General features: G+C 43.9%; 1 protein-coding gene across 3 annotated transcripts in view; it reads left to right on the top strand.

The window, feature by feature from the left end:
- TET2 (tet methylcytosine dioxygenase 2) overlaps positions 1–23,597 on the top strand; it is a 69,908-nt gene that overhangs the window by 39,847 nt on the left and 6,464 nt on the right. For 2 of the 3 annotated variants that reach the window (XM_040556610.1, XM_040556609.1), the window contains exons 2-7: positions 8,770–12,148; positions 14,398–14,488; positions 18,038–18,131; positions 19,268–19,476; positions 20,266–20,416; positions 22,578–22,667. In XM_040556610.1, the coding sequence (XP_040412544.1) occupies positions 8,815–12,148; positions 14,398–14,488; positions 18,038–18,131; positions 19,268–19,476; positions 20,266–20,416; positions 22,578–22,667 (3,969 nt within the window). In that variant the 5' untranslated portion in view covers positions 8,770–8,814. Of the gene's footprint in view, positions 1–1,625; positions 1,650–8,769; positions 12,149–14,397; positions 14,489–18,037; positions 18,132–19,267; positions 19,477–20,265; positions 20,417–22,577; positions 22,668–23,597 lie in introns of those variants that run through there. The other variant, XM_040556611.1, reaches the window with a different exon arrangement.

Below are 23,597 nucleotides of genomic sequence, written 5' to 3'. Positions count from 1 at the left end.
AATAAAACTGTGACTTTAAGTACTGGGGGAGAGCCAAGTTGATTCACACAGGATTTAGAGTGGTTTACAGGCACATATCATAGCTGCTTGTATATCAGACGTCTTAACCCAGGGAAAATCCAGCAAAACGTGGTGTATGCATGAGCTCTCTGAGGAGCAGACCCTCACATTTGCTTTGTGACCTTGGTGCATCTGGTCCAGGACCAAATGGTGTGGACAGAGATCCACCCAGCAAGGAGATCGGATGTCACAGACTGGCTTGTTTACTCTGTCTGATAGGTGAGCATTCATAAGTCTTCAGTTATACAGTGGAAAAAAAAACATGGCGCAGAAGAAAACAAGGCTCTGCAAGTCAGTGGTAGGAAGAGGTGATGTAGGTTTGTTTTGAATGGTAGAAACTTTCTAATAAGTAAGGTTAATGAAGCACTGCATGTAACTGTGGGTTATCATGCAACCTTCATCAATAGAGACCTTTGAAAACAGGTTGGCTCATCTCCTCAGGCCCCTCACAAACCTATTTTCCCCATTTCTTTACAAGCTATTGGTCTGTAAGTCATACAAGACACAAATAGAAAGAAAGAAAAAAATAGTCACAAGCGGGCACGAAAACCCCTTTTTAAATCAAATCATGCAATGGTTAAATCAGTGCAACTCTTTCCAAACCCTTGTTTTGGCTCAACTCCTCCATCTTTGCCATCTGAAAGTAAAATCCCCTGGACGAGGCAGGCAGCATCTCGCAGGCGGGCACCTTGCGGCTCGCCGCCCCTGGGGGATCCCCAGCACCTGCCCCTCGGGCAGCAGCTGCCTGGCGCGGGAGATGCCTGTTGTTTCTCAACAGGCAGGAATCGCAGCTGAAAATCAAGTTTTACTACAGCGTCCCAGCCTAGGTGTGGTGGAGGCATGGAAAAAAAACAGAGGAGGAGTGTGTATAGGGGTTTAATACCGTAAGTGAGGCCAGCAGAGGAGATGAAAGCTATGCTTTGTCAGCTGGGGGCATCAGTCAGAGCGATCCTTGCAGTAATTGGCGCTTGGGACAGTTGTTGTGTTCTCCCCAGCCCCTGTCTCCTCTCGGTTCGGCCTTCACCTTCAACTTTTGGAGAAGAAATGTTAAGATAACTGCACCTCATCCAAAATTCTGGTTTTGGCAGAACTGGGAGACCCAACAGGATTACCTATTTGAAGTTCAAAGGATAATAGAAAACAGAGCTGTGGAAACAGGCTTTCTGAGGACGCTGCTGCCTACAACACTTAATTCTCTTCTGTTGCTTTTCTTCCATCCAGATGCCAAACAGGACCATTTTTGTCCCCATTTTCTAATATTACTGACCCAACACGATGAAATGCTAAAATCTTTTAGCAAGTCCTAAAGTCTGCCAGTGGCTCTTCCTTTGGACCCTTACTTCTTTATAGTAAGGGCTGAAGAGAGGCAAGAGAATCTCACCCGTTGCTTCTAGCTCCCAAGGAGGATGCACTCTTTAATCATGAATTGCTCAACTCTGCCGGCAGCTGTGATGAAATCATCATGGATAACCGACCTTCGACTGGTGTCAGGAAGTGATCAACCCAAGAAATCCGTGCTATATCCAGGTCTGAAGCCAGATGGACAAAGATCACAGAAACTGGAAGATAATGATGACACTGACCTCTTGGTAACCTTCCCTAAATGGCAGGTTGATAACATCAAGTGTGTCTTGAAGAATGGTTCAGCCACCAACGCTTGCTTATTCTGGCAAGCTCTCATGCTCCCAAAGAGGCACGCAGCACTACAGAGCTCAGCCAGAACATTAGCAGCTAGCTATTGTTTTCAGATAGCTGATTTTAATCAGCCACCAGTCTCATCATTACCATTTGACCCATGGGGTAGCTGAAGTACCCAAGAGGAAGTCACCCCTTGAATTCCACCATTTTTCAAGGAATAAACTGGTCTGAGTATTGATTCAGTGCTTATGCACCAGATAACGCTGCCCACTCCACCTTGCCAGCCTTTACTTGACACACCTACACCTAACGTAGCTGGCTGAAATGAAGAAAAACAGTGGCTTAGTTTTGCTTTTCTCCTCCAACATTTTTCAGGATGTTGAATCCACAATTGTTGGTGAATTGCCACGGTGATGCCCTGCTTGGCTTGCGATTTGAAACAATTTTGCCGGTACAGACTTCACAGGCAGGCACACAAGAGAAGAAACATTTCTGACTTTGCCCAGGCATAGAAACATCTCTCTCAGAGCATACTTATTGGAGCATCCCCAGCTTTTGGGGCTCCAGCTCCCACCCCCACACTTTCCCTACTACAATTACCAACTGCAGTGGCTCTTGCAAACAGCAAAGGCAAAAAGGTGTTTTAGGTCAGCTGCCCTGGCTTTGAGAAAGATGTAAAACAGTCAAAGTGGTGCTCAAGAAATTGAGCAATACTGGTCTTAGAGTACGTTGGCATGCCAACACCCAAGGTTACACCAAACAGGGTGACGGGGAAGCATTACAGCTATGTGTGATGGCCTGTCGGTATAAACCACCTGGATCCAACAAACTTCAACTCTCAGCCACAGATACGAGCTCACAACCAGCCAGAACAAGAGTAGGTGCTAACCTTGTCTTGAACGTTCTGGTTTTTGCAGCAGGAAGGTCTTTTATCACTTAAACCCAGCCTGCTTCCGCAGATGGAACTTTCCAGAAGCATTTCCAGTCTGGTGCTACTGGGGCGGCGCGATGAATGACTGGAAGAGTTGGCTTCTTCTCTTACAAGTGCTGCATGGTACAGTTAGGTGCAAAGCCTGGGCCATATAAGTGTAAGTGAGAAAAAATAGGAACTGCAGAGCTTGTGAGGTGACATTATAATTCCTATTTATCGCATTTCGTATTCCTGAATTCATTCCCTTCGCATAATTGGTTTTTTCCACCCATCCTGTAGAAGCATTTAATTGTCACTCTCCTTGATTTTATGCAACTGTCAGGTAGTGCAGTTTTTCATGCCTGTGTAGGCTTTCTGCAGGACCCAGTCTTGTTGATGGTTATACAATGCAGCAAGGGGAAACCACTGGGCAGACCAGTTCAGCTTTACTCTCTTGCTCTCCGCTTTAAGGTCAAAAATCAACTGATTCAAGTGCTTTTGCGATTAGATCATTGCATCACTGAAATGCAAGCAGTGCTGTCAATAAATTGAAGGGGGGCGAGCACTACTTGGTTTAAAAATGCATGAATTATGAGGCTTCTAGCTTGGATAAGGTTTAATGAATTATTAATCCTCATATTTCACAAATCCCATGCCCTTCATTCCCTTATGTCTGCTTATATCTATATTCACTAGTCACCATTTTCCCTGTAAATTAAGGATAAATGAGGTAACAAATTTTAACCATCCCACATTTTCTCTCCTATTTGACACAGATTATTCATAGATCTAAATACCAGAGAAGACAATTACATTCATGTAATATGACCTCCTGCAGAATACAGTCACAGAGCCTCATCCAGTAGTTTCTACATTAACCCCATAACTGCTATTTAAAGCCACAGTAAGAAAACAAGATATATATTCATTTTACGAAAAAAATGTCATCTTAACTTAAGGACTTCAAGTGACAGAGAATGCACTGCATCTTTATGCAGTTTTTTTCTTTTTCTTTTTTTCCATTTCTAATGCACTGAATAAATATACTATCCAAATGAAGAGACAGCTGAATGCAGTGCAGAAGGACCCCATTGTAAGCCACAGAGCCCAGCTAACAACAGAGTGTCCTTGTCTTTCTGGGGCCCTCCTTCAAATCTGCAATGCAGTTGCACTGCATTTTCCTCAGCCACCACACTTGCAGTGGGGCAACAGTGATGCTGGTGGGGAAGGGAGCAAATCCTTAGGGTATGTCGTGGGGTTCAGAGCCTCAATTCACCTTTAGCACGAAAGCAATCTCTATTTTGTAGGATAGCTCTGCTTCGAACAACAACAGAGCAGCTGCCACAGGAATCTCCAGCGAAGGAATCACGTGAGGCAGTCTGCACTCCTTGCTGCCATACCCTTCCACTTCCACTATAGGCAACTTCTTTCAGGCGTGGGATTTGGGGTTAGATGGCACTGTATTTATTACAACCTACCAGCAATCCTGGCTTGGGAAGAAGCTGTCCTCAAAGGACAAGCCACCTGGAGTGTGGGCAGGCATATTCCTGGCCTTGCCTCTCCCGCTGGTCTCCATGGGGAAGCTTGCTTTGTTTCTCAGTGGGTAAGCACGAAGCACCTTCAGTGCGAAACATATGCGAAATGCTTAAACTATGCAACCGTTTCCATATGTGCAACATTTTATCCCAACAATAATGAAAATGTTTCACTAATAAGAAGCTTTGATGTATTACTTCACCGGCTAGTGATCCGAGTTAACATCTTTTCTCTGTAGTGACTTTTTTTCTCCCAGTGACTAAAGGAGAAAGCTTCTTGCCTACAGGTGTTAACCCAAGGCACAGCTGAAACAGAATTTATTAAAATAGACCAGAGAAAAATGACATGCCACGATAACCACACAGCTGTAAACCCTGGTGTTGAGCATCGTTAACTGCTTACACATCTTCTTCCAGAATTAAAAAGAGAACACTGACTCTGAGTTAACCAGAAACAATATCACATATTTTGTGAGTAAGTCCAGAAGATTTAAATTTTTAGTGCTGAAGTTCTTACAGTGAATTGCCTGTGCTCTGATGAATTGCACTTGGTCTGTTACGGAGGGATTCAGTACTGCTCGGCAGGCATCAGGACAGAGCTCTGCATTACAGACTGCTCCTCAGAGAGACCTTAGAGTTAAAACTTGAGACTTGCAATATTTGTCTGCAAGTGGAGCTTTCTGATAATGCTGTGTATGAGTGTCCTTACTTAGGAAGGACAGCAGTTCAGGCTTTAGACCTCTTTGCCAATGGCACGAGCTTCTGAGGAGAGAAGAGGTGCAGTTCTGCAGGGCAGAAAAGCCTCTGAGGAGGTGTACTTCCAACCCAGCTAACCCTAGAAGGGGGAGCCACCGTCTGACATCCCACCTTTCAGTCCTTTCGGGGCCATGAGTACCCTAACCCAGCATTCCCCTACCTACTTTTTCTGTGGGGTTTCTCGCCCAGCTTTGAAAAGATTGTGCTCCCCTGCAGCAGGTGTTTGTCCAGTCCTTCATCTGAGCCGCTTTGCACTCACAAAGTCCCGAGGTACGGGTGCTGTACAAAATGAAGTATGAATCTCTAGAACTGGCTTAAATTAAAGAAATATTTTCCATGGGGAAAGCAAACAAACAAACAACAAACCATAGCTAAAAGTACTTTTGTTGCCATAGGACTGCTTGTCACACAGATAACAGTGCCCTCCACAGCCTTTCCGTTTTCCTGTATTGTTAGAGGTGGCAGGAATATGCCAAACTCACCCATAAACCTAAAAAATCTCCAAGTCTCCTTCAATGCTTGGTTTCCAATTTGTGCCCCATATGTGGGGAGAAATAGATCTACATACATGGCTTGTATTTGCGAAAGTCAAACAGCGGTGGACTGAATTATAACCTGAATGCATATTGGTGGAATGAGATGCTGATCCATTTGCACAGTAATGTGCTATATTTAAGTCACGCATCGTGGCATCTTCAAAGAGGCCAGTCATAATTATGATGGATTAGACTGCAGAGTCAGTCCTAGATGCAGTAATTGTTTCACAGATGCTGCTGATGTGACTTGAATTTCTAATGAATTATAGCTGAGGAAGAATATGTGGAGCTACTAAATGGTCTGAATAAAATACAGTTATGGGAAAGAGAAAAATGCCTAACTGCTAACTTAGGGAAAGGCAGATCTACTTTAAGGGACAGACATATCATCCCACGACAATGATGAAGTGCAAAGACTTTGTATGAATGCAGAGACTTCATAAGGCCCAGCCAGGTCTGCTGAGTAGTAGCATCAAGAATATCTTCACAGTGCCCTAGTTAAAACCAGTAATAAAGGCATAGCTGCCACTTGCCTTTTGCCAGTTTTAAATTACAAATAAGCACTGTGATTGCTTGAGCTACATTTGTGCTCAAGAGGACTGCGAATAACAGAGCGTAGGCAGAGAGACCAAAGTGTAACGTAAAGTCACCACAACCCTAGCTGCATTTTAAAGAACGTAGATCTGCCACTGTTAATCAATGAATTAACTTAGTATTTTGAAGAACTGAGTGATTGTCCTTTGCAATGCCTAAGACCAATGCCTTTTACACTGGAGTTGATCAGAACTCAGGGGAATCGGCTGACTCACACTATGAGGTTTTTGAGAATACTGTGAATAATAATCCTTGCCACGCAGTGAAAATAACCTTGTGGTTTTTAAGGGCAGTGTGAACCTAAGACTCTTTTCTGAAGCCCAGATGCATTCCTTCAAGGGGTACGCTAACATTAGACAAGTCAGACAGCCGCCGCTTCTAAACAAAAAAGGTGGTTTTACCTATTTGTAAGAAGCCAAGAAGAAAGATCATCTGGGAATTCTTAGGTGGAATTAAGCTGTAACCCATCTGCTACATCAGAACACGACAAACAAGACAGACGTTGAGGGCTGAAGGAAGTTTCTCATGGCTCAACCACACAGACTAATTTTTATTGTTTGTTTTTGAAGAAATAAATATTTTAGAAGCAGTTTGACAGCACAGTGTTAATTACTACGGTTCCTTTTATTTCATTTCTTACTTGTGAAATAGAGCAGCCTACACACTCATGTCTGAGCTGTGGTTCAGCTGCAGTTTCTAGGAATGAAAGGTGTGAAGGCAAAGAATGGTTTTCAAATTAGGCTGAGATCTTATTTTTTGAGACACTCTGGGAGCGTAATTCTGCCGCCCAGCCTAGAATGACACATCAGAGGAATCTTTCTCACACTGCTTTCTCTCTAGAGTGGAATACAGTCTCTCTGGGAAAGCTGCAAAGGCTCATCTCTTGGGGTGTTTTAAAGCAAGCTTGGGAAATATACCAAAATATATGTAGAAGGGAAGAAGCTTGCCTTACCTTGTCAAGAACATAGAGAAGATGGACAAATGTTCTTTTCCGTTGCCATATTCTTAGCTTTCACTTCAACAACTCTTTTTTTAAGTCCTGATATTTGCAGAGAGAACTTCTCTACTTCCGTCACACAAAAGATAAATTCAGTACAGAAAGTAAAGAACTTCAGGAGGTCAAAAGTAAATCTAAGACCTAGTTTGGGATAAGGATGAAGTGAATCCAATTTGTCATATAGGTGCTTGCCAGTCAAAATTTATGTTTGAATTGTCCTGATACCAAAATTAGAGGTGTAAGCAGATGTGCTTCTGCCAGAAGTAATGAATCTCAGGCATTAATATTACCTTAAAAAGCGTTTTAGAATCATATTGCTTAGTTGAGTAAGGGAATACTGCACTGAAAACTGTATAAATTAGATGTTCCTTAGTATCTTCTTTTTTTTTTTTTATAAGATTAATGTAGGATACATACATAAGCAGAGCAACTGTGATGACAGAAATTTTTCCAGTGTAGCAGTAACTCCTGCGTAGTGGCAACGGCAGCCACGTGCAGTGCTGGTGCTGACTCTGCAGTCCAGCCAGGCAAAGCCTGGTAACGGGGAAGCCTTCAAATTCACATTTACACAAACTAAAAATAAAGCCTGCAGGGCAAAGACGTGCATGAGTCCAAATTTCCTGTGTGATCTCACATCTGGAAGACCCTCTGCCAGTCTGTCTTCTGTCATTCGCAACTGTTTGAGAACCATAAAGCCAACAAAGAATAAATTACAAGCAGAGTCAAACAATGGCTTTATGTTAAGCAGGACTGTGAATTTTCTGTGAATTGTGAATTTTCTATGAATTATCTCCGTTAACCGGGATCTTGGGAAGATCCATGTGAACAGAATTAGATTGTCGCTATATGGAATTTGTTCACTGCACATTGTCAGTACTTTCAGCTAAAGAAAAAAATAATTTTATAAATAAAATATAAAGGTTAAAGAAGAAAATAGGACTTCATCTCCAAACAAAGAAGGAGCTTTGAAGCTCAGTTCAAAACCCTAATGCAGAGTTTAAGCCACGCCTTATGTCTATAGTCTAAATTTAAAAGAATACCAATACCTGAAAAAATACCATTTCCATCAAACCTTTCTGAAATCTCTTAATTTGTTTCTATCAACATTATCAAGATGTTGATTAAGTGTAAGAATTCCTATGGATGGCAATCAGGCGAGGCTTTGTCTCATGTGTGGATTGTGCCACTTGCATGGGCTTTTGGAACGCCAGTTTTAAAAGACCTTGTCAGACAGCTGAAGACTGAAAAAAGGAGGTTTTCCTCTCTAATTGGCAAGCTTGGTGGCAATAATCCTTCAAGTCACACAAAAGGGGTTTGGCACACTTAATCAAATAACAGGATTAGCACCGAGTCTGGGAACCAGGGTTTCTGCATGACTTTCTGCCTTACTAAGGAGAAAAAGCGGCGACAGGGGAGCCTATGCAAATCATTCAAAAGCAGAGAGTATTTTTTCCACCATTATGAGAGCTCTTTTTGGCAAAACAGCTGTTTGTGTGTTCAATGGGGGTAAGAAATGGGTCTGTATTTTCACACTCTTTTCATCCTGAAGAATAAACCTGCAATAAGGGGGACGCATGGAGCTGCCAAATCCAACAGGGCAGCGAGCCTCCTCTCAGGTGCGCCCGTGAGCTGCTGTTGCATGTAGAAACCCGTCGGGACGGCGGGTGCAGGAATCAGTAATCTGCTATCTGTTGAGTGAAACTAGACCTGACTTAGTTCTCTCCCGTTTCTTCTCTCTCGCAGATACGTTCAGAGGGTAGCCTTGTGGATGGCCCCGGAGCAGGCCAGATGGAACAGGACAGAACCAACCATGTTGACGGCAATAGATTGAGTCCATTTCTAATACCGCAATCTCCCGTGTGCCAGGCAGAGCCTTCTGCAGTGAAGCTACAGAATGGAAGTCCGGCGACAGAGAGGCCTGAAGTCGAAGTAAATGGAGACCACAAGCGGCTATTCATTAAAAGCAACTACGGAGTGCCCCACGTGAAGGGAAGTCCAAACCACCGCGTTAGCCCTGACCTTTTACAAGAAATGAAAGTATGCTCCAAATATATGCAAAACGGTGGGATTAAACGCACTTTTAGTGAGCCCTCTCTGTATGGACTTCATCAGAGCAAGAAAGTGAAACAAGACAAAGAGGTGAACGGAGAAAAAGCTGAGCCAGATGATAACTATGAAAAACCAAGTGTCTCCAATTGTTACAGCGAGAAGAAAGCCGAGAGCTTTACAGGACAAGAAAATGAAGCCTCAGAGTTGATACCGTCTACAAGATACAACAGTGGTGGTTCTGAAAACCCTCATGACCTCCTGATTCAGAATGAGCAGGAGCGGGAAAATGTTCATTGCCACAACAGGGACATTGTCTTACTACTTAAGAACAAGGCGGTGCCAATGCCTAATGGTGCTACAGTTTCTGCCTCTTCCATGGAAAGCATGCATGGTGAACTCCTGGAGAAAACACTGTCTCAATATTATCCAGAACATGTTTCCATAGCAATGCAGAAGAACACATCTCATATCAATGCCATTACCAGTCAGGCTACTAATGAGTTGTCCTACGAGACAACGCATTCATCCCATACCTCAGGGCAGATCACTTCCCCACAGACCTCAAACTCTGAGCTGCCTCAAGTGCCAGCTGTAGTGGTTACTGAGGTCTACAATGCAGAAGACTCCAGTAAACCACCTGTATTGCCAGGTAGCTGTTCGCTTCAGAAACCAGAACTACAGCTACAGCAACAGATTCCAGGCTATGATACACACCAGTTATCTGTAGGAAACAGTACTGTTCGTGGAAGTGTAGGGCAGGTTCCCAACCAAGACCTCTCTTTAAGTTCCAGCAGTAACCTGCAAGCTCAGAACACCGCTCTGGAAAGGTTTTCTGAGCAAGCAGAAAATAATGGTGCTTTCTTTAAACAGAACTCAATGTTTCATAAAGATTCCTCCACTCCTCCTGCTCCAGAAATGAACAGTGCGCTGTCTGGCGTGGCGCGAGAAGGACGCCACTCCTATGACAACGGCGAGGAAACTCTTCCTGGAGAGATCGAGAACGAAGGGCAGCAGCAGGGACTGGTGCCAGAGAGTCCCAACCTCAGCCAGCAGCAACTTCACCCTCCGCAAAGACTTCCGCAGCAGGTGCCAACATCACAACAAGATGTCAGCGAAAGCAATCCCCGAGCTGCTGCGGCCGCCTTGATTCAGCAGCACCCAGAAGAAATGCCGCCACCGCCAGAGCCTCCCCTCCAAAGCCTGCAGGCGTGCGGAAGTGACGGTGAGTTGCCGCAACGCTGTCAGCATTTCCCAGGACAGAGAGAACCTGAGATTCCTCCTGACAAAGAGAAGGACCAAGCGAAAGAGCCTGTGCAACAGCCTCAGCGTTACTCGAAGCCGGCCTGGATCGAGTTGGTTTCCACGCAGTTCCGCCAGGGAGAGCCTCCCCACAAGCCCAGCGAAGCGTTACTCCGATCAATTCTTCAGTTCCAGGCAAACACACCCGAAACAGCCTATACAAAGCAGTATGCTGGAAGTCCTGATGCATTAAAGGGGCCGTCGGGACAGCCCCAGAGCCAGAAGATAATGCAACAGGAACAAATTCCCCCTCTGTACAAAAGCGAGACCTCCCAGCTGCAGCCGCATCCCACAGCTGACCCCCAGCTGCTGTTCCAGAAACACTCGCCGCAGCCCCAGCTCGCCAAGATGGATCCCCCCCGCAAGTCCCAAGTGCAGCAGCACCCTGCGCAGCAGCTCCATTATCAGCAAAGACCTGAACAACCAGCCGAACAGCCCCTAGGGGCCCCGCTGAAACAGCAGCACTTGAATCCCCCGCCAGGGGAAAGCGAGCAATTCTTGCATTCACACATTTTGCAACAGATGCTCCAAAAGCAGGCACAGCAGACCCAGCTGCTGTGCAGTCCGCAGCTAACCCCCAACCAGCAACAGGCTCTGCAAATGAGAAGTAAAGAACCGCCCCAAGCCGTCTCCCATTCCCAAAGCACCCTGGAGCAGCAGCTAGACAGGACATCCTTCAGCCAGCTTAAAACAGATGAGTGTTTTCAAACTGGGAATAAGTACATGAAACCGGCTGCCTTCCCGCTGCACAGCCCTCAGCTGGGGCTAGAGCAGGTACAGAGCGTGAACAACAAGGCTCCCCTCTACAGTCAGAAAACAAACGCTGGTCTGCAGCATCCCTGCCCAAACAACATGCACTTGATTTCTGAGAAGGAAAACGCCGCGAATGTCGAACGCTTTGGGGCCAAGAAAATGCAGGACTTGCAGCACGTGCAGTATTTTTCAAACAACTTGCCCCCCAAGCAAGATGTGAATCACTGTTTTCAAGAACAAGAGCAACAGACACAACAAGCTTCGGTGATACAGCTGCCGCTCCAGCAGACACAAGGCTACGGGGGCAGCCTGAATCAAGAGCTCCCCAGCCACCAAGCCCCGCAGATGCCCCAGCGGTACTTAACACACAGCCAGCAAACTCCCCCGCACGCCCCAGAGCAGAGAGGCTGTCATCTGCAGACCCAAACCCAGAAGGATTTTCAAAAGCACGCTGCCCTAAGGTGGCATCTCTTACAAAAACAGGAGCAACAGGCGTACCAGCAACCCAAACCCGAGCTCGGCCCCAGCACAGCACGCAAGCCTATCAAAATTGAGGCTGGCACAAAGTCTAACGTCTGCATGCGTCCATCAACTGGACAGCTAGAAAACAAAATGTGGAAAAAAACAATTAAACAAGAGAATCAGCACTTCAGCTGCGAGAGCATGCAACAAAAGAGCATCATTGAGACAATGGAACAGCAGCTAAAACAGATACAGGTCAAATCACTGTTTGATCACAAGACTTTTACTGTCAAATCACCTAAACATGTGAAGGTTGAAACAGCAGGCCCTATTACCATCCTATCGAGAAACACCTGTGCTGCAGAATTTGACACTCAGACCCCAATCTCAGAACAACAAGCTAACTCGTCTGCTGAGAAAACCCCGACCAAAAGAACAGCTGGAACTGTTCTCAATAATTTTTTAGACTCACCTTCCAAGTTACTGGATACTCCTGTAAAAAATTTATTGGACACACCTGCCAAAACCCAGTATGACTTCCCATCTTGCAGCTGTGTTGGTAAGTGCTGAGAGGTGTACTAAAAGCATATTAGTTCACAGCAGGGAAACTAGCCTTTGAGTTCAGATTGCAGGGGTTAGTCGGGTGTTTTTCTTGGAGGTTGGGCTTTTTGTTTTTCAGAACAGCAATTAGTAAAGACGTACAGCAATTTTTCTACACTTACGCCTGCTCCACTTAGCCAACCCTACACGTGGGCCCTTGCTCAGTATTTCATAAAGTTACCTACGTGCTTTTACAGTCAGAAAGCTTGTAGACGGTAACATATCCCCTCACTCCCATTCTCCTTAAGCAGCAGACATGTAATAACAACACGCTGATAAAAAGTAGGTCACAACTTTATAATCTAATGTATTTGTCAAGGCTAGATATAGCGTTTATAAAACATGTCTTGGGTCCAAAACTTGCGATCCTTACTCCATTTTTTGCTCTAGCAGTGAGATTGTTGAAGTTTGCCTCAGTAAAACCTAAGCAAAGAAGGAATGCTAGATTATTCCTCACTTGTTGCAAGAGTTTATCGCCCTGTTGACTCACTTGTCTACTGCAAGGCTAAGCAGTTTCTTAGAGAAGCCATACAAGCAGCAAGGGGGACCCTTGGTATTTCTTCACAGCACAGCCAGTCCCCAGAAGCAGAAGAATTGAGCAGAGGAAAGAAAAGCACAGCATCAGGCAAGGCCCTGTACCCCAAGCTTTCATACACTGGCACCACACGTGGCCAGGTGTTTCAGACTCTATCACGGGATAAATTATTCAGACTGAAGCAAAAGGTACAAGTGCTTCAGCACCAACCAAGAGAAAAGTAAAACCTTTGTTGTAAGTTTCACTTACTGGCCATAACAGCCTGGGATTTCACACCAACTAAAAAAGGAAAGTTGAAGCAATGCTCCTCCAAAACTGCAAAATGGACCTTTTTGTCTTTTCAGATGCCTGGGGCTGTGTCTCAGAGATGCTCCATGGGAGCAAAAAGAGAAAGTAATGGATTTTCAAAGCTCCCAGGAAGGAAACTAGAAGCCAGTTCCTTGCTGTTCCTTTTTCTTTTATAAGAAATAACCTATAACATGTAGAGGTTTTTTTTTAACCCTAAAATTGTTTTGGTTTGGTTTAAGACCATTCTCCAATGCAGTTGGCAAAACTTTTTTCAGGCATGATTTTGTTCTTTTTTTCTTTTTTTTTTTTCTTTTTTTTTTTTTTTGTAGCCAGTACTGCAGCTGCTAACTAAGCAAGAAGAGCTTATTTTCCACTCATGTTTTAACCCTTCAGTCTTAGCAGACCCTTTAGGAAATAAAGGAGCATGAAACCCAGATCCTGTCCTCTTTGAAGACCCCATTGCTACAGAGTCATTGATAGAGCTTATTGTTCTTTCCTATCAGTATTACTTTTTAAGGAGATGCAAGTTAAACCATTTCTCCATCGACACGTTCAGGTTTATAGCATGCCTTCATCATGCTTCCAGAGGCTGTACGTCGAGAGCAGCATCACCTCACTCAGCCTCTAGAGTTAGCATCCCAGAGAGCCGGCCCTCAGCCACGTCAGCACAGCCCCACCTGCTCTCCTGCACCCCAGCAGAGCCCGACCATTTCCCTCGTGCTCCTGGAGCCTGCCTCCCTGTATCAAAACAAACGCACAGCATCTGCTGTGAATGCTGGCATGGTCCTACCTACACACACACACACAACTGAGGCCACGTTCTTAGCATGCAAGCAGTTTCAGTAGGCCTTGTGCAGGATTTCTTTCAGCAAACTTGCTTTTTTCATTTCACAGAGTCTTTTTGTGGGTGGCAGAAATTCTCTGTGCAACCTTAACAGCCACTTTCTCAAGCTGTAGGTTCCTATATAACATATCTGCTGAAAAACAAGTACTGTACAGCTCACTAATGTCAATATTTACCATTGGTATCCCATTTATCCTCCTTTCTAGATATTGGGAGAGGAGGAAGTGGGAGAAAGAGAAACAATCATTCAGTGATAACGGGAAAATGCCTTTTGAATTTCAGTGTAAAGCCCGAGATGTGAAACAACTGTTTGTGCTAGCAAAAAGCACACAGTCCATATCATGGCTATTTGCAGAATTAGCCACGTGCTTTGCATGTTTTCTACATATTTCATGGGCGTACTTTAAGACATAAGTGTATGAAAACTGACCCGAGACCCAACAGCAGTATTCTAACCAGCTAGATGTAAGTTTTGCAATGTGACTTTTTTACGTTAAAGAATTAAGCTTCAAAGTAATAACTTTTATTTTGTTTTAAACAGAGCAAATTATTGAAAAAGATGAAGGTCCATTTTATACCCATCTAGGAGCCGGTCCTAATGTGGCAGCTATTAGAGAAATCATGGAAGAAAGGTAATTAGTGCAAAGGCACAGGGCAGATTAACGTTTATCCTTTTGTGGATGTCAGAATTTTTCCAGCTTTTGCACATAAAGAAATAAACAATTGCAAATCAAGTAATTACTTGTAGGCTTAGCTCCCCCCGTGTTGCCAACATGACGCGCTGTGCTATTCACCAGAGAGTCACAATATTTGACAGGGCTAATAGTCAGCTGGCTGGCACAGGCTGCGCGCTTTGAGACCGACGCCAGCAAACCGGAGCAGGAACAAGTATTCACCAGGCTGCCAAGCAAGGCAAGGCAGCTGGCAATGGCTCTCAGAGCAGGCATGGACCTGGTGTTCCCTCTGCAGACAAGGACGCCAAGGTGGGAGGAGGACAGAGGGCAGAATACCAGACTCCAAAATTATCTCTCTCCTTCCCGCCCGCCAATTATTAAGTATATAGTACAACCCTAAAGGACTAAACCTAACTCAGTCACTTCCAGAGGTGTGGAACAAGGCTACTAGATAGGATTTCAGCCCAAGAATCAAGAATTAGGTTTGTGACAAAACATCCCTCTCCCTCGGAGCATTGCACAAAACCAGCCTTATCTCAGCTGTGGATATTCCTGCATTGCGTTGCATCCTGTAATGTATATGTCACCCAAAGTCAAACCCAACAAGGGATTCCGAATGGTTCAGAATGGATATGTGATCTACGCTATTTAGAAAAATGTAAAAGTGCAAAATCCACCAGCATTTCTAAGATACGAATTAAAAACTCTTCACACAAAAGTGACTTTGGCACTGTGGATTCTGCATTACTTGTAGGTTTTGGAAAGCATGGACAGTAAATGCCAGGTTTTTAGTGGTATCTGGGAATTCAGTTCCCTTCTGAACAAACAAGCAAACAAAAGCTCCCCAGTAAGTCTGAGACAGATGGGAATTTGATTTGTTAATACCTTAAAACTCTGAACACCAAAAGCAAATAGGTGTCTGTGCAGCGCTCGTCTTGAGCTAAGGAGAACGGTTTCTCAGCAGGGTCTGCTAGCTTGTGCTCATCACTGCACGGCCATGGACCATTAATGGCATATTAAATCCTTAGGATTATCTCTAAGTGATTAGTCCTAAGGTCCTTTCTCTTAGCACCTCCTTCCCTGTAACTCCTGGGCAGGGCTTGCCCCACTACTTGTTTTCAGCTTTGTGAGCAGCTCAAATGCATGTAAGCTGCACAAATCAGCTGCTTCTTGGGAAGGGGGAGTGAACGCTGACCCTCCTGAGAAGCTTCTTACAATTTACCTCCAAGGCTCTAATTGACTGTTTAATTCTTTAATATTCACAAATAGTACATGAAACAGGAAAGTCATTTGTGTCATCATGTCAATTATTAGAGATGAAACTTTTTTCATTTCTTGACTTAGGAACGTGATTTTCCATCCTTAATACCGACCTTGTCTTTTTTTCCTTTTCCCGTCCCATTAATTTCATTTTATGTTGGCAGAAGGAAATCCTGAGAGATTACAGATAACATACGTATAGGCAGCCAGGTTCAGCAGAGTCTAACAGAAACTGCTTGAACAATGGCAAGCTTACAACTGTTCATATTGCATGAACTGTGTGATCCCAGGACAGAAGAACTCCAGAGCTCCTTCTTGTTAGCTAATTTTGTATCCCTAAGAAAAAAAAACACTCTAAAGAAATTCTCAAGCACGTGTGTACAGTTGGTGACACTAATCACAACCTAAGCACTTTTAAACTATCTTCCCATGAACATGAATTGACTTTTAAGGTATTAGCACTGCCAAACAAACCAGGATTTGAATTGGTACTGATAGTTGATATTTTAGCTACACTAGTTTCTTGCAGAATCCGTGGTGGATACATATTTTTTTTTACCTCTTCCTTCTCCCAGTCCCTACTTCATGCTCAGTGAATTTTGCTCCCATTTTGAAGCCAGTGAGCTCTGGACTGAAAGCAAGCATGACAAACATCAGGCACAAATTCTTCTGTGACACTTGAAGAGATGTGAGACAAAGTCCATTTCATTTGCAGTGCTCAAGATAGATTGATAGTGGCATCCACACAGTTGTCCTGCAATCCAGATCAGCAGACTGATAGAAAATGTTAAGATTGAAAAATGTTTATGTGGCTAATTAAAGAAACAAATGTATACTAACATCCAAGACTAAGTAGGAAAAAGTGATCTAACAGTTGCCTGCAGAACATGTGTAGTACGACCTGATTTTATTTGTATAATTTCCTGTGACACTGAAATTTCACAATGAGATCACATCTAAAAGTATTTTTCATTTCCTTTACATGACAGAAGTTTTAAATATAAGTAATTTGCTCTTAAATATGTCACCAAGATTTTAGTGCAAAAACAAGAGGGATGAAAGGTCAAAAGTTCTCAAAGCAGCTTTAAATGGCTGTGTAACACGAAGGAACTATCTTGATTGCTCCATAGGTAACAGGCAAAAAGCAGGAACATTGTGACTTAGTCCCCATGCTTGGTTATATATATAAAAAAAAAGCAACACCAATGAGAGCAGCAGATACACGAAAGGGAGCTGGAGGTGGAATTTGCCCAGTCCCTGAAACGCAGCCAAGTCAGCACCGAAGCTGGATCTGCAACTTTGCAGCCACTGAGGTCTCTAACACGCAGGCTTCGAGCAGCAGCCTCACCTCAGCCCCGGCACGCTCTTGGCTCAGCAGGTGGGCATCCCCAGCTGCAGCAGCCCTGGGGCGAGAATAAGCTCAGAAAAAGCTCAACAGGTCTGATGCTTGCTGTTAATTCAAGACTTGCTTCACTTAGCATTTGCCATATATTTCCACCTGGTCCATCAGAGGACATAGGAAGTGGATCTCATTTGTTCTGAACAGCTCTGGGGCTCAGTTCTGCCCTGACTGCATCATCACCTCGACTGAATGCTACAGCAGGAGTCGAGCTTGCCTGCCTTTATCCCAAAAAGACACACAAATGGCATCATTTGAGGGCACCTCGTGATCCTAATTCAGTATAGAAGTCTGGCAGAAGTAAATAAGTAACAATTTATGACCGGATGATAAAGTAAAGGAAATAGATATGAAGCAAATTAATCATGGCTTAACTGATTCACACTGTATCTAAGCCAGAAACAAGCACAGAAAATTAATAGAGTGACTACTGCATACCAGCTGTTCCTTGACAATTTAATTATATAAATTTCAGAATGATAACTTAAAATTTAACCCAGAAATTACAGAAAAATGTAAGTTTCCTTCCCAAAACAGAGAGACTTCAAGTCCACTTTTCAAAATGTCATCTATAACAACTTCTCTAGAGAAACAGTTAAAAGGTTCGGGGATATTAATGTATTACGTATAATTTTCACTCCGCTGTGATGTACTAAAGCCATTTGCCTCTTTTAACATATTAATTCAGCACCATAATAAAATCAGCCAGATAAACTGCATTGCACACCCTTCCCTGTAATTCCTAGTATTTATTTTTTAAGATAAGACTGGTGAATGTACTCCATCTTTTAAGTGTTTGTGCAGAACCAAATGAATCTGCTTATTGTACGTGTTTTTGTTTGTTTAAGATTTGGACAGAAGGGTAAAGCTATAAGGATTGAGAGGGTTGTCTACACTGGGAAAGAAGGCAAAAGTTCTCAAGGATGTCCTATTGCTAAATGGGTAAGTGATGTCCACAAACGTTAATGCTAATCTAGGTCAGTGTGATGGTTCCTGTACGCAGCCAGCAGTGACGTCCTTCTGTTAGTTGACACTGGGGAACTTAAAATAGCTCACCACAGGGCGCCCGCAGCCCGTTCCCACCACTGTCTCTCACACTCCATTTACTTGAGCTGCATGGAAAACAGCAAGAATAAAATTTGGCCTGAAGGTATGAAAACCTGAGAAGGAAGGCAGTTAAACTTAGATTTAAGATCCATGACTCCAGCCACTCTCTCTGCTGTTTAATTTTACCTACAAATAAGTGCAGGAAGTACACCACGGTGATGTTTTTAAAACGCACTCCCAGTTGGAGAGAGGTATTAGTACACCCTCTTAGCAAACACTGCCTTACTTTGGCACAAAGTAGTGAGTGGTTTGGGTAGGCTGGGGAAAGACGGGATGAGGAAAAACTGATATATGATTATAAGTGTTTATGCATGCCATACTGCACCTTTGTACAGAAATACCCACAGTAGCACAAGCACTGAGAAGCAGGGGCACTCTTACTTGAGCCGTGTACTGCTTTCCTCTCATTGCCATAACGTTTCTGTGAGTCAGGGCAGGCAAGGCCACAAAACAGAGTGGCTGGTGACAAGATTAGCTGTTTAAGCATGGCAGGAAAAGGGAGAGAGCTCCCTTGTCAAGCTATTGAGTCTCTTCCTCAGCTGCCTTCCATTCCCCGCATGGCTCCTGCATTAAGTGCAGGTGTCCAGCAGCCAGCTCTGCACAGGTAGGCACCTCACTGCTCCGTTCCTTTTGCTTCCTAATCCAGCTTGGTCACTCATACCATAGTGCAGATTCAGGAGAGTATTTCTGCTAAATCAGAGCATGGGGGATACCGTGCACAGCTGGTTTCCACCGCCATGCCATCAGTCAAGACACTCAGAGCTTCATTAAAGGGAAGAGGTTCATGCCCTGGCCCCTATCAGTAGAGGGGAAGAATGGTGCAAGTTGCCAGAAACAAAGAGGAAGAGGGAAATAGAAGTAACCTCCCCCCACGCACACTAGTGCTGAGGTTTCCTATTCTCTTACTCTTCACATTAAGAAATGCATTGTTTGTGTTGGGGCTCCGGGGGTGTGTGTTGCTGTGCATGCAGGTAGTCCGCAGAAGCAGTCAGGAAGAAAAGCTACTCTGCTTGGTGCGCGAGCGAGCGGGCCACACGTGCGAGACGGCGGTGATCGTGATTCTCATCCTGGTCTGGGAGGGAATCCCGACAAGCCTGGCCGACAAGCTGTATTCTGAACTCACCGACACCCTGAGAAAGTATGGCACGCTCACGAACCGGCGGTGTGCCCTGAATGAAGAGTAAGTGACACAAAGGGTTTGCTTCAGCTGGGGACCTGGCATCTCCACTTGCTCTTTTCCCATAAACGCACATACCTTCCAAACCGTTTCAGACAGTCAGAAAACCCACAAACCTTTTGAGGAGAGCAAAGCAAATGTTGCTAAAAAGTAGGGAAAAAACATCTTCCCAGAGTTGTGAAGCCTCGCTGTGTATTTAAAGGAAGATGATTTAAAAGAAGATTGCAGCTGGGCCCAGGAAAGCAGACACCTTGAAATGAAAACTAGGTGCACTAAATCATACCGTATGCCTACAGAAGCTAGCCTGAATCTAAAGAAATTACACTCTTTTTTTCCATGTCTTTCTGACAGCAAGGAACATTTAGATCAAAATAACTTAGCTATCACTGCATTTTACATGCTTTGGCTTCGTGGGTACAGTCGTATTTCGGAAATCTTTGCCAAATGCTTGTCAGAGAGCTCCAGTCTTGCAGTGCCAGCAGCATACGCCCTTTCAGGTACCATTAGTGAACTACCTGTGAAGACTCCATGCAGACATACACTCTTTTGAGCTAACCCAGGTTTCTCAGATAAATATAGGAAACTTGCTTTCCAACCACGCAACTACTCATTGCAATAAATTCCTCTGTTCCAATGCTTATGACTCCCTCTTCCATTTCCTCATTATTTACCGATGGAAGAAGATCCAGGACTGGTGGTTCCCTACATCACTGGCAGAACGCCGACACTCGCTGTAGGAGCACCCCGGGGTGACCCTTCTGCTGCTAACAACTGTGTTCTCTTCTTCTTTAGACGGACCTGTGCATGTCAAGGGCTGGACCCTGAAACTTGTGGTGCTTCATTTTCCTTTGGTTGCTCCTGGAGCATGTACTACAATGGTTGTAAGTTTGCCAGAAGCAAGATTCCAAGAAAGTTTAAGCTGATGGGGGATGATCCAAAAGAGGTTGGTGTCCATTTCTAAAATGAAAATGTGCCTCATTTGCAAGGAAATGTTTTCTGTCACTCTGCAAATAAGAGATCCAGTGCAAGAGAGCAGGGGGGCAGAGCCCTGCTTGAATCGCACACATGTAGGGCCATTAAATAACTGCCAGGCAGAGCTGATTGATTCCAGTCACTGAGCCAGCTGAATTGACTGTCCAAATTCTGACAGCTGGTAAAAGCCCTGAGACTTGAAACCATGTTTGCAGGCTTTCACAATTAGAAGAAAGGGCACGGCCTGAATGATTGTGCCCGTATTAGGCCTGCAATCGGGCATTCCCCAGTGGCAGAGTGGAAGGTTTACCAGCTGAAGGCGTATAACATTGCAACTGGGAACCAGAGCAGACTGCACGGAGACTAATGTGGCGAAACTCTGAGAGTACAATAGGAATAAGAGGATAGGAAGCCTCGTTCTACATACAGTCTTACCCCACTGATAGTTTCCAGACCGGGCTCTGTGTTACAGCAAACTGGCAACCATTTAAAACGAGTCAGAGTAAAACTGCATCGACCTTAGCTTGGACACAGGGTATCTCTGAAGGTATGATTGCAGCGAGTCCTGGACACCTCCAGTTATTCATGTGTCTGGGAGGCTCTAATGGCCTAGCTTGGTTTTTGGCATGCACGTGCAAATTTAGTCCCTAGTCTGCTGCTCATATACTGATGCATAGGTCCAGAGCTTTCACTATATTCTGGGATCTTACACAAACCCAAACATTTCCTGTATATGATCAGAGAGTCAGGCATGCCCGCATGCTATGGCCTGTGCTGAAAATAGCACACTTTATTTAGAATATCATCATAATTACCATATAGTTTTTCCTCCCTGCTGCTCCTCAGTGTCCCCCAGAATTACAAAATAGCTCTCCTTCAATCATATTGTGGTACAAAGCCTTCTTTATCATAGCTGCAATCCTAAACCCCCTGAATTTTCTAAGCTGGATACCTGGCCGGAGCTCACCAGGGCACTCTTCCAACTTGCATTCCTGGATTTGCTTCCATGCAAGCCAGAGCTGGGCAGAGAGGATGGTTTTACCCTCCAGTCCTGTTCCCGAAGGCAGGGGCACACATCCAGACAAGGGTCTCATAGCATAGACTCGGTTTATAGGTGATACAGACAACACAAATAGGATCCTCACCAATAAATGCTCAAAGTTATGCTTACAAATGGTAACCTGCAGGTCATACAAAAGGTCACAGCAAGATGTTCTCTGACAATTTCACAGTGTCATTTTGGAGTCCCAAATTTCAGTTTTAGGAGGAGATACAAAACTTTAATGTACCAAACGTCTCTCTGTCAAACCCATAGGTTTTTCCACACCTTCATGAAATATACACTCTCCTAAAAGCAAGTACACCGCTCCATTATACCACTGTTCTCTGTGTATTTGAAATGAAAAATAAGGGCCTCGTATAAGCAAGGTCTTGAGTTTGGAATTCTCTTCCTGAGAGGATGGGGAGCAACTCTGGAGTGTGTTACTGGAGTACTTCATTTTTAAAGAGCCCTTCATTTTGAGAGCATGTACATCTCCTTACAGAAAGATGAAATGTGGTCACTCCTACCTGCATAGCACCAACTCCTAGGCATGTCCACAATTCTTGATTGCTTAAGGATTGGGAACTTTTTGAAGTCTGATGTATTACAATAATTTTAAATTGCTGCATGAAAAGACAATTTAAATATGTTGAAGTGCTGTTATCACAGTGTGTAAAACCTTAAATTAGCCAGATTTACTTCATGGAGCATTCAGATATTATTTCTCTCAAGCTTTCTAAAGAGTATTATTTTCCCAAAACTCCAGTAGAGAAAATAATGAGGGTCATCATGCTTGGACCTAAAACATCTTCATATTGAAAAATAATAAATTCTTTTTAATATAAACCAAATTAAGATTATAGTCTGTGATATCCTCTCACAAGGATCACACTACCCTACTATTACGTCTCTTTCAAGGCTGTGAAACAATGTAACTAAAAGGAGATTCACAATAGTTATTGTCTAAACCAGAATGACCACGATTTAGACCTTTACATATCTATCACTGCATTTTAACAGACCGTTAACTTTTTAGGTCCATACATACAGTATGGAAAATGTCATTGAACTCTATTTCATCTGCTAACAGGAAGAAAAACTAGAATCCAATTTGCAGAATCTGTCAACCCTGATGGCGCCCACCTACAAGAAGCTTGCACCCGATGCATACAACAACCAGGTATGGTGGGGGGAAAGGGAACTGGAACAGTCACAGAATCTGATTTTTACCACACTTTCCCCAGTGTTTTATCTTTGAGCCATACCATTCATGTACATTTTGTACCAGCGTTCCTCTGACATCAGGCTAAAGACAAATGGAAATCCTCAATGCCACTTAAAATGCTTTCAAAAGTAAAACTAGCAGAATTTTATCCACTAAATAAAGCTAATCTTTTCACCTACATAAACACAACAATATTACCTCACACTTGATCAGAAATCCAGCTTTACAACACAAGGCTTCTGGATTTAGAGTGATTCACCAGCCAAACTAGCAAAACAGCCACAGAGATGGTTCAAGACTGGTAACAGTGTCATTAGGCAGTGAATTATATTGCACTTGAGTCTTGAAACTACAGTTTCCGTTCTGCTCTCTCAAGTGACAGTTTTCACCAAAGTGGCCATTACAGACATGCTTTTAAAACAAAGCTTCATATTTGAACACGCTCAGCCCTGCATATGCATGCAAGTGCCTGCACCAGCGTTCTTGCACGAGGAGGTGGTGCGTGCAGCTTTCTGTTGGTCAGTATTCACAGGTGCTAGCACATTCAAAGCTGTATGAGGCTCCCAGGTGTGGCTACCTCTCACCTCTATTCCTTCACCAAACACCTTTCAGATATTTGCATCAAAATTTGACGCCGTACCCTTTGAAATATGTTAACTATTGGCCTTCATTTTTGTTGTTCAGGCTTGCTACCATTACAAACACTCACAGAACTTACAGCCTCCTGACTACCAGCACCACTGCAAACTATGACATCTTCTTTCTTTCCTGTTGACAACATTAAGCCCAGTCAAAACACTTACTTGCTGTAGCAATCAGCACAGAACAGATTTTCCACTGTAATGCAAACAGTAAGCTAACATGAAACTCTCCATTTATATTTGC

The sequence above is a fragment of the Cygnus olor genome, chromosome 4 (genome assembly GCF_009769625.2).
Source record: "Cygnus olor isolate bCygOlo1 chromosome 4, bCygOlo1.pri.v2, whole genome shotgun sequence".
Lineage (NCBI taxonomy): Eukaryota > Metazoa > Chordata > Aves > Anseriformes > Anatidae > Cygnus > Cygnus olor.
Note: the sequence above shows the minus strand (reverse complement) of the source record. Positions and strands in the feature narration are given on the sequence as shown.